General features: G+C 36.5%; 1 protein-coding gene across 7 annotated transcripts in view; it reads right to left on the bottom strand.

The window, feature by feature from the left end:
- Positions 1–12,212, bottom strand: part of IRAG1 (inositol 1,4,5-triphosphate receptor associated 1) — an 82,401-nt gene that overhangs the window by 45,409 nt on the left and 24,780 nt on the right. For 6 of the 7 annotated variants that reach the window (XM_015888273.3, XM_088145937.1, XM_088145936.1 and 3 more), the window contains 4 exons: positions 8,247–8,438; positions 4,737–4,837; positions 1,948–2,018; positions 1,111–1,284 (listed from right to left, as the gene is read on the bottom strand). In XM_015888273.3, the coding sequence (XP_015743759.1) occupies positions 1,111–1,284; positions 1,948–2,018; positions 4,737–4,837; positions 8,247–8,438 (538 nt within the window). The remainder of the gene's footprint in view (positions 1–1,110; positions 1,285–1,947; positions 2,019–4,736; positions 4,838–8,246; positions 8,439–12,212) is intronic. The other variant, XM_088145938.1, reaches the window with a different exon arrangement.

Below are 12,212 nucleotides of genomic sequence, written 5' to 3'. Positions count from 1 at the left end.
GAAGCTCAATGGATGACTTTGAGCTATTCATTGTCTCTTAGCTCAATCTACTTCACGGGGTTGTATATAAAATAGGAAGGGGAAGACAAACATTGACCTGAGCTCTTAACAAAAGATGGCATATAAGTCTAACAAATAAATAAGTTTGAGTGTAGAGAACATACAGGCTTCCCACAGCTCTAATATCACCATACTAACCCACTGAATTGAGGTACAATATTATGGCTCAATCATGGAATACCATACGTAACAGAAACTCCAAAAATAGATTGTAATGTATTATTAGCAGTAGATGATCTACTTTAAGCCTTTTCAAGGCATAGCTTCAAAAAACTGTATATTAATATGAATTTAATGAGATCCCTACATGAAGTATTTTGGTGCATCAAATCTTTTACTAAACACAGCTCCATTTTTGCCTTGTCTATAAGTTCAGAAAAAAGGCATGGAGGAACTTGGGGCCATCCCATTTTTAAGAATGTAGTAGGTAGGCTTTGTGTTAAAATGATCCCTTAGATTAAAAGATGGAGGACCCAGAGTTGGTATAGAAAGAAAAATACAGGAGATTTGGTTGACTAAGAATACAGCATTTCCCACCAAGCCATCCTGTCTTGCTGATCTTTCCAGCATCTCCTCTGCTTCCCCTCAGCTGCAGCCAATGTCCAGTACAGTAAATCCTACCACGCTTATATTCCCTCCAATACTTCCCCACAACTACCATTGCCAATATCCTTGGTGTTTTTCTGCTCTTCACTGCCAACACACTTCTGCCTTGTACGATCATCTTTAGGTACATATCTAGAACCCAGCAATCCCAGAACAAAAATGTTTTGGGTTTTATTTCTGTCAAACTGTGGCCAATCTGGGATGATTGGGTAGAAACTCTATGGTAAACTACCTGGAATTGGGGAAGCTAGGCAATTCATGTAAATAAGTAATAAACTGCTGGAATGCAGTGTATTTGTTTCAGGGTTGAAACAAAACACATTTCCTGTTTTGTGGATACCTCTACAATGACTCTTGCATTAAAAGATCATAAACGTTTATATGTCAGCTAACAATGAGTTCCATTTGCACAGAGACTCAAAGAATGCATTTTCGAATACATACCTGTGGGTGATTCCGAAAGGCTGCTTCTTGATTTTCTTCCTCTACGTGTGAGGAACCTCTCACTCACCTTCTTTGCTTCTTCTAATAGTTCGATGTTCTTCTTTTTATCTTCATCAGATATTTGTATATCCGGCAGTTGGTCATTTAGGAGGTCAATTACATGACCTTCATTATCTAAGTAGGAAAGTACTGAATTAACATGATGTATGTATAATGTAACTGCACATTTGAAGTGTTTCTTCTTGACTGCTATAATGATTGTATTATACATAAAGTATTAGTAAATGTCTACTACAACTAACCAGCTGAACAAGTGCAATTTATTCTCTACCCCATAAGTATTTTTGCTATCTGTAAATATATCTATTATAATTGAGTCTGTAGATAACCTCATATTAATGTTTGTTTTTTATGAAGCTACATTGGCTACAATAGCACATAAGGTTGTGAGAAGTTAAGATGGTATTTGGCATCTACTAGGTTAGATAGTGGTATATTTCCTTGTTCTTTGACATTTACAACCCCTGAATCTTCTGTTATAGACAACATTCAGGATTACATCAATGCATTTTGTGTTTGTGAGGATGTCCTATGAAGCCCAAAAGACATTGGAGTGATTTACTTTCTTCTATTTTCATCCCTGTCTTATATGTTCTCTGACTATACTATATAAAAAATAAGATCAAAAACCTGTGTACTGCATATAAGGAGTCATAAAATATTTTCAGAAAAGATCCAATCCCACAGAAGCAAATGAAGTAATACTTGAAATTCTGCCAATTTATGTGTATATGTAATTTTAAGGAAAAAAATAAGGCAAGAACATGTGTTTCTTACCTACAGAAGTCAAAGAGCTTGCTGATTTTCTAGCATTTCTGTTAGAATGCCGCAGATGAGGGCTAACAGACCTAGGGGGAAAGGCCCAGCAATAAGGAAAAACTTTTTAATATAAACTTGTTAAAATTAATATATGCATCCAGGTATGTACATCCATGTGAATGTGCATGTGTGGGCATGAAAGTGTTTCTGCAAATCTATTCATCTTTATTTTGTACTGTGAAAGATAACAATGGGTAGCACAAAATTTGAAAATTGTGGCACGATAGGTATCAGCTACTATTTAGTTTGAAAACTGGCTGACAGTCCTATTTTTTGTTTTTATCTACCTACGCAAGCAAAAATAGATAAAGCAAGCAAGCAGTAAAAGGATGAAAAAGAGAACATGGAAAAGCAGTAGGGAAGGGGAAGAGGTAGGGAGGAGGATAGGAGGTGGGATGGTGGGCAAGGGACCAGATAATGAGCAGGTTAGAAGAGGAGGAAGATAACTGTTCCACTGTGGAAAGTACAATTGTCCAAAGGTTCAGATGTTGATCTTTATTCAGAATATGAGGCTGTACTTCCTTTAAATAAATATTGAAGGATTTAGCCCACATTTTGGAGGGCACCCATTTATTTTCATTTTAAATCCAAGGTTTCTAAAATTGTGTTATTCTTGAAAAAAACAAAGTGTGTACCTTAATTCATATACACAGCCTTTATCTGTATGAAGTATAGTTGCTTTATATTTAGCATAACAGTTCTATATATACTTGAGCCATGTAGGTTTCATTAAAAAAAAAATTAAATTGTACTCATATCCATATCAAACTGGCTCCTCTAATAACATTTTCTAGAGTTAAGGGACTTAGACAATGGTACAGAACTTAGATTATACTAATTTATTTATTTCAGACTATTGTAAAATTTAAAAGATGACATCATACACACAATTTTTCATCCAGTGTGTCTCAAGCTTAAAGCATCTTATAATAAATGAAAGCAAACTATGTAGCATTAAAAGATCAATACAGGTAGCCCTCGCTTACCGACTGCTCATTCAGTGACTGTTCAAAGTTACAACAGTGCTGAAAAATGAGACTTATGACTGGTCCTTGAAGTTGCGGCCCTCACAGCATCCCCGTGGTCATGTGATCATCATTTGTGACCTTCACAGCCAACTTCCAAGAAGCAAAGTCAATGGGGAAGCCGGCAGGAAGTTGCATGTAATGATCACATGACCATGGATTTGGTTAATGACCGCAGCCAGAACTGATGCCATAAGTCAGTGCAGTCATGTTTCACTTAATGACCACACCGCTTATAATGAAGTTGCCAGTCCCAATTGCACTCAGTAAGTGAGGACCACCTATATACTGCAGCTATGACATTCACTCCTCCAACTTTATAACTTTATAGCTGAGGGACCCCTTGTCTCCAACTATCCAGTGAAGTCAGGAAGAGTGGGCATGCTCAGAGTCCTGTCAATTAAACAGTGTCACCTTGTAGGACCCAGGAATCATGTCTTTTTTGTTGCAGTGCCTGCCCTCTGGAATGACATCCCCCAGAGATTTGTATAGCTCCCACCCTAATGGCATTCAGAAAATCATTCAAAACAAGGTTGCTCTCCCAGGCCTTGGGATAGGGTGGTTGCAAAATCTCATGGTTTGAGGGTTTTATTGATAGGGTGTAGTCTTCTGGTCAGTTGTGATCTTTTCTAACTATGTTGTTTTCCTCTTTTAATTGTAAGCCACCCAGAGTCATTAAGGACTTGGACAGCCTCAAAATTGAATTAAATCAATTAATCAATCAGGCAATCAATCAATCTTTTGGCTCCAATTAGACATTACAATGGATATGTGAATCAGTCTTAACTTAACTTAATTTTCTTAAATGGAAAGTTGAAACGTAATAAAGAGGTATGTGTATTTCTGTGAATACCTCCATAACCTCCACAACCAGGAAAGCAAGCAGGCAATGCAAATATAGCTGTCTTCCTGGTTAGAAAAATATGGATGCTTCCATAGGTAGGAAAACAGCTAAATGATTAAAATATGGTTCTCCTTAAACTTAATCATCTTTTGAGAGTGCTCTTGGTCCTCCAGCATAAATCCCTTGATCATTTTTCTTTCCTGCCCATTATGTGTGGAAGCTACCTCTCCAGAGATCAGTCAAGAACTAACATTCTCTTTTAAGAACTCAGTTCCAAAACTTTTGGAATACAAGTAGCCCTTCGTTAATGACCATTCACTGACTGTTTGAAGTTACAACAGCATTGAATGAGGAGAGTTATGGCCGGTCCTCAAAGTTGTGGCCATCGCAGCACCCCCATGGTCACATGATTGCGATTTGGATGCTTGGCAACTGGCTTGCAATTACGATGGTTGCAGCATCCCATGGTGACATGATCACCATTTGCAACTTTCCCTGCTGGCTTTTCACAAGCAAAGCCAATGGGGAAGCTGGCAAGAGGTCGCAAATGATGATCACATGACATCATGCCTAATGACTGCGTGGGATTTGCCTAATGACTGCAGTTGGAACTGCTGCAACTGCTGTCATAAATTGGTGTGGTCGCTTGATGTTGCACTTTACAACTGCATCGCTTAGCGGCAGAGTTCCCAGTCCCAAGTACCATCATTAACTGAGGACTACCTGTAACCTTTTCTTACTGTGCATTTACCCCTCTTTTTTTTCTTTCCACATAAGTATAGATTACAAAATGTTTGTCAAACAAACCTGTTTTTTTTCTCATATGACTCTGTACAATTAATGATTGTGGAAGTAAAATGGCATGCAGCATTAATTACCTGAGAGCTACATTTGTCTCTCTGTCTGTAACTGGTCTAACGGCACACTCTGGAAGAATTATTGAAGGTGTGTTGCATGTAGCTGCATCAGCAGAGGAGTCCTGAACAGGGGAAGTATATCAGATGATAATTGCAACAGAATAAAATATCAGTTTATTCTTACACGAAAACCTAAATTTTCCTCCCCCCAAGTTCTGCACAAGTACCCTATTTAACAAAAGGAAAACATCCCTGAAGCTAAAATACTTCCCTCCAGAAAGAGAGATGAGGTAAAATAAAAACTCATCTGCCTCCATTACCACATTCCAACAAAAATCTTAGATGAACCTCTTATTTTAAAATTAAATTATTTGAGGAAAAATCCTGCTTTCCTTTCAGGTAATATCGGTAAAGCTTTATATACCATGGGGGGATTATCTAATTCTTGATTAGTAACTGTGTACAGTTTTATAAGATCTTTCAACCCTGTTTTTAAACTAATTGAAGATTTGCTGCCACATCGGACAAGCGAGATAAATCATGCAATTACTTCCATTAATAATAGGGCAAATTAAAACTATAACAAGAGCAAATAAATTTTGGGGGGGGTAGGCTCTAGGAATTTCAGCCTACAATTACTATCCTGATGGTGAAGGCTTGAAAACAGAATTCTTATGTTCAATGTTAGAATATCAACCACTTAGCTTGTGTAATAGTAACAACTGAATAGAATGAGAAGTGATGGGCATATAGAAATTCAGGACAGCAAAGAAAGTGTACGTGCACAAATAGACTTGCACTAGTTGTTTTCGGTCTGTTTGGGGCTTGTCAACTGTATATCTTGGGGAGAATGCAGACTATCATCTCTGAACGAGGGTGAACATATTCTTATGTGATGACTCTTATTAACAACAAGCTTCTGTGGAACAAGAACTTGATCACGATGACTGCCTTTAGTGAAACCTCTTAGTTATAAATCAATTCTAAATATTTATACAGCCTTGGGAAAGCAACCTATTTTTAAAACATTCTCTCTGATGGATGTTTACTGAGCAAACAGAAGACAGATCTTGTGATACCTTAAAATACATTTATACATTTACTATAAAATATGATTTTTAGGCCAGAATCTACCTCATTAGATTTGTAAGATGACTTACTCTGTAGGTATACTATTCACACATCAAAGTTTTAGAGAGTTAAGAGAAAATACTGGATTATATTTTGACAGACAATGCACTTTATTTAAAAACCTAGAACGTAGAAGGGACTATACTTCTACATTTCTTGAAGTTGCTCCACTTCATGTGTCAGTACTGCAGATCAGGCTGACATAATATTGGATTTGAAAGGCTAACACTGCCTTTGAATCTAATAACTTAAAACACAAGTCTACATTTATATAATTATTAACATAATATTTTAGGCTTTTTTCCCCTTTTCTTCTGTGTAAGGTAGGAGTGGAAAGGATACTTTGACTATGAACCCCATTTCATCTTCCTCCCCACAAGGACACCCATACATATTTCTGCATCAGAAGAGACATGATACTCATGTAGGGATACCTCACGGGAGAATTTCCCAGTGGGTTTTGATGTAAGAGTTTCTAGAGATCTTCCTCGTTTTCAAAGTGTGTGCAACCATTTCACTGCATGCCCTTTAGCATTTCATGGTCCAAAGTAGCCAAAATATTATTTAACAATTTCTCTGGGATTAATGAAACACAAGAGCCTGTTTCTTCCCAAAATTTGGAAGACTGACCGGCTGAGCTTCCACTTACAACACCATCAGGCAAACATACTGGTTTTATTCTTTGCACTTTAAATATGCCTAATATTATGAGAAACAAAAAACTCTTAGCTGTAACTGAATAAATGAAGTTATGAAATAGGCAGGGGACTAGCAGTTGAACAATTCCTCATTATCGTTTTAGGTATATAACCACATGGAAGAAAAGGAATGAAAATATCTTTTTGACATATGCTGTATGCCTTCCATCTGACTGCTTACTAAATTCACATACAACTGACTTGTTTATCTTCAACCAGGAAACTAGCTGTTAGCACAAAGGTGTAATTGTGTCAGAAAGCATGACAAATCACTTAAGGGTTCAACTTTTTCCTATGAAGCTAAAGGAAAAGTAGCGGATGTTTTCATCCAGATGTAGAATACTATGTCCTAGGTTTGGAAGACAATGATAAAAGCAAAACTGAATGTGCCAGATATACATTGGTCTTAAAGTTTTCAACACATCTCAGAGAACATAACGATAATTTTTAAAAAGTCAGTTAACTAAATAAATGCTGATATGGCAGATTTCTAGGCTTGTAACTCATTGAATGCATTAACTCACCATTGCACATAAGTGAAAGTTTCCTGTTTTAAACAATCCACATACATCCTCTAGTTTGTGTACTTTATATTAATTCTCAAAAATATTTTTCAGAGGAAATTAGAAGGCAATGATGTTCATCAACAAACTATCAAACACACAGAAAAATGATTTTGACAGGATGATGCAGTGTGCCATATTGTTAATATTTTAAAAATTACAGACTGGTACGAAGAAAGGAACAGTGATAATTAAAAAGCAAATCTGTACGGTATATTCCAGTTTTGGTAGTAACTATTACTGATTGTCCAGCTTCTCCTTCAATACATCCAATGAAGAGGAGCCTATAAACTCTCTGGATAACTGGCCCCACTATCAAACCGCTCTTAGTGATAGGAAGTTTTATATAACATTCAAATGCTAGAATGCTTTTCGTACATTGAACCCCCTGGCTGTATTATTTATGTAAATGTGAGGGTGAAAAATTGTAATAAGACCTAATCCATCTGTACAACAGAAATATCTCAATGTAAGTATTTCCCAATCCCCAAATATAATTAACAGCAAAATATCCCCATACTAGCCAGTTTTTCTAGAAAGGTGACAGAAGCTTCAAGTACAATGTAAACAGTGAAAAACATATTTCTCCAGCCCCCTACCTAGCAATATTTAAGAAAATTTGTGCTGAGAATGGGACTTAGCCCAGATCAATTAGAGTGATGCAATTATTTTTTTCAAATAAAAATTGATGCAATATGTTGTTGGCATAAGATACACTGTAGTGGGATTTGGGTATGACTACATTCAGTAATGCAGTCTCAGTAGGTCAGACTGTAGTCAGAAATGCCTCAACTAGGACAAACTAGGAGAAATATTAAAATAACAGTTATAAAAACAGAGAGTTAGGTTTTTCTATAGCTCTTCTTTCCCTACCACCAAGTTTATGTTAATTTATTATTATTTTATTAAGCTTATGTTATATTAAGTTGAAGTTTATGCCAATGTTTTGTCTACCCGCCCAGCAAAAATCATGATGTGGAAATGCAGAATAGTGTCACAGAGGGCTGAATTAGAAAAACAGCAGCTGTAAACATCCATGCATGGTTCAGATATACTACATCTACATAAATATTCATACCCTTTGTAAAAGAATTTTGCAAGAATTCTATCAAGGTAACACATATATGAAGATTACTTACTTTGACAAGAGAAGGCAAATTTGCATGCTGTGTCTCAGTTGGCTGTCTGACATCTTCTGGTAAGGTTGGCATGATGGGAGGTGAAGGGCACGTTGGAATGCAATGCAGATTAAAGAGACCAAGCACTGATGGGAAAGTCTGTTTCAAGTTAATCTCTGAAGATAAGTACTGTGGGGTGTTATGATCCCAGGACTACAGTAAATGCCAAAAATAAAATCAAATCCATTTAAAGTCCAGACTGTTAACGCTGGGATCACTTTATAATAACAAGCAGCAATAAAGTTTAAAGTAACAACTTATGCTTCTCCCTGTGTTTTATTAAGTATGGTTTTCAAGATCTAATGTAACATAATAACATCATTAAGAGAAATTTGCTCAACGTTCCATGAATAATTGCACGAAAACGTTTACTGGCGAGTTTGAGAGTGCATTCCCTTTTCCAAATGAATTAGACCTCCCCCTTAGTTGTTCATAAAACTTTAGGAAGAATAAAATTTGGATATTGTATTATATCAGCGGCATGTCTGTATAAATGATATAGAGTCAGTGTAGGCAAAGGAGTTCATATAAATATATTTCAGTGGTGAACCTGTTCTAAATGAGTACCTGCCACATTCCTAAAATGTATTATCTTCTTCTCTGCTTTGGTTGGAACTACTTCCTTCAATTTGGAGAGAAATCAAGATTGCTTTGCAGTTATTGGCAGATTCTGGCCAGTCATTAATAATGTCATTGACCAGAGAAGTCCATTATGCAAGTGTAATGGTCTGTCTTCCTTGGGAGTTTGTAAAACTTCTTGGCCCTTCTCTTCTCTTGAATGGATTGCATGCAGATCTTGACAGTTGCTCCAAGTTTGATATCCTTTAAACTAAATTCCAATTCAGAACTAAGACAGGACTCTTACTCCCTTTCATCATAGGGGTAGCCTTCAGTACTCTAACATAAGGAAAGATCTTAGGAAATCTTGGTTGCCTACAGCAGTGGCTCTCACCAGAAATCTGCTCGAATGTAATCTTTTCAAATGGAAAGAACTGACAATAGAAGCAGAAAATATTCAGTTCAACAGCCACATATCATCAACTCATCTATGTGATTTACTTCCTTGCTACCTGTATGATCATTATTTACCTAAAAGGTTGTTTTCTTTCAATGCCAGATGATTTGTTTTAATCACATTGGCTGATTGTATCGGCTGATGGATTAAATGTTTTTTAAATGTAATCTTATATATCACTGATCTTTTTATTTTAATGAAACAGAAAAATCAATACTTAATTTGATAGAAAACTTAAAATGATAGAAAAATAAGAGGAAGAAAGCCACAAGGCAGAGAGAAAGAGAGAGAGAGAGAATAAGAGGACAAAAGTAATAATATCCCACACAGATATAAAGAAATGCATGTTTTAGGACTGCACTGTATATAACTTCAAAAATGCTTCAGAAGAAGTACTTTGTATCTTGCATGAGTGGGGAGTGCAGCACTTCTCTACTGATCATTAGCCTGATTTTCAAATTGTCTTTTTAAAGAGTTACATTACTACAAGAGTCACATTCTTTTTTCCAGGGAAGCAGAGAATAGTTAGGCTCTTGTAAGCCTGAAACACTTCTTCTGAAGCATTTTTGAAGCATGCATTGCCCAGTATTGACCTTACAGCCTACAGGAGGTGGTATGTTTATTTTTGACTGATCCCAATACATTAAGAGGAGTCAGACTTGCTTAGCACTTAGATAGGAGACCCCAGAAAATCCCAGGGCTGCAGACTAGACCAGGATCCTGAAGAACAACAATGAATACATCTTCCACGTTGCTGCCAAGGAGTCAAGCTTGACTGAAAGGGTCTTTATCATGCCAAAACTTGTAAGCCAGTTTAGGAGGTAGCATTGAAAATTGAATAATGGTCCATAACAGCTAAAAACAACTGCTGCAAATTTTAGCACTTACATTGTACAATAGGCCAAATGGAAACACTTCTCCTATTCTTATCCTACCACTATCTGAGAAATGAAGAATACTAGATAATAGGAAACAAAATCTCTTTGGCAAAGGCAAACACTTGGAAGCAAGTGACCCAAAGAAGCAAGATAATCAGAAGGGCACTTGGTTTCAGTGGAGCTAAAGACTAGCATCAGGCTCTCCTAGAAGATGATCCGCAGTCACCTGAACAAACCTTGCTCTAGAACCCTGTGGAAGACAGTGTTGAGCCTCCATGGATCAAAGAAATCCAAGAGCCATCTTGAGAAAGAATAGGTATGTCATGGTGGTGGGTGATTCCTGCTGAGAGGAACTAAAGCAGCTCAGTGCAGTCCCATGACAATATTGTGGCTGCCTGTAACAAGAGCATGATGGAGATTTTACCAAGGCTACTTATAATACCAGACAAGTATTCCTTTTGATTCACAGGGAGACAAATGACACAATCACAAGAGACCTTGAACGAATCCAGATCACAGAAGGTAATTGTTCCATTTTACTCTGCCCTGGCCAGACCTTACTTGGAACAATGTGTCTAGTTCTGGGCACTACAGTTCAAAAAAGACAGTGACATATTGGAGTGTGTTCAAAGGAAGGCTACCAAGATACTGAGGGGTCTAGAAATAAAGCCTCATGAAGAATGATTAAAATATCTGGATATGTTTCAACTATAGAAGAGATGATTGAGAGGAAATATAACAGCAGTCTTCGGATATCTTTAAGAGTAGGTTGGAACAGATGATTCTTAATATCCATTCCAACTCCATGATTCTAAGAATACCATTTCTCACCATTTAACAAGAACCAGAGAAAGGGGATGAAGAAATATTCAGATGAGCTATATAAGAAACATTAACTACTGTACATAAGAAACATAAACATTTCCAATGTCATCTTGAAAGCAAGCCATCTCCACTCTCTTATGTGATGCCATTGTCCTGCCTGACCAATAATAATAATAATAATATAATAATTATTATTATAATTAATACAATACAATACAATACAATATAAAAATAAAAAATTAATCCATGTTCATCTTAAATTTGCCCACTTCTGATGTAGCATAAATGATCTGGTACACAGGAGACACAAATTTGGGCTTTCGGAAGTATACAATCCAATTCCACATTAGGAAAGCAGGGGTCATATAGGAAGAATAGAAAAGGGTATCATTTATTCTCAAATAATCTACACTATACTCTTAAAGAGACATAAAGTACAAAGTTTCTTCAAGATGTTCTGATATGCTTAAGATAAAGAGCAACACTATGGGGGAAAGGGCTGCCTTTTAGCCCTAGACGTCCAGATGATAGATGGCAGGGCAGAAGAATCCTAGATCCAAGAGTTGCAATGGTACACTGGATTAAGGCTTTCTTATACATTTGGCACAACAAACAACACAGGCAAAGGTAGATTGTCCACTAATGTTTTCAACAACATAAGAAAATAGAAGACAGGGGAATGAAATGAAAAAGATAGCACCTTATTCCTTTTAGCTAAAACATATTAAGGAAGTTCTTCACTTGGAAATGTCTGGGTTATTTAGCAAAGCCAGGTACACATTCTGTAATGCTCAAAGGGATACTTTTTAGATTCAGATCTTTTCCACAGCCATTAGCTCTTTTTAAGACAAGTTTATGATACAGGCTTCATACTGGATAGGCAATTGGTGCTTTTAAAAAAGATTACTTTGATGTAGACTAGAAAGTTAGGTTCTTCCCCCTGTGGTAGATTCTCAGTCTGGAATTTCATTATTATCACTTGGAAAGTATACTTATATGTGTCTACAAGGAATTTGCAAGTTGTTTTACTTACATCTATGTATCATTAACTTCTGTTCCCAAAGATATCCTTTCAGTGGTGTCCTGAATCACCATTTCTATATGATTCTAACTTTTAAAAACCCTCTAGGATTCCTGACCTATGAATTATTTATGCTATGAAACAATTAAATTCCATGTAAACATTTATTTTAAGTATTTAGTTCTGAG

Source organism: Python bivittatus, unplaced genomic scaffold, assembly GCF_059951505.1.
Source record: "Python bivittatus isolate LINGU-HERP-01145 unplaced genomic scaffold, Pbiv_v1 ctg000480_np1212, whole genome shotgun sequence".
Classification (NCBI taxonomy): Eukaryota; Metazoa; Chordata; class Lepidosauria; order Squamata; family Pythonidae; genus Python; species Python bivittatus.
Note: the sequence above shows the minus strand (reverse complement) of the source record. Positions and strands in the feature narration are given on the sequence as shown.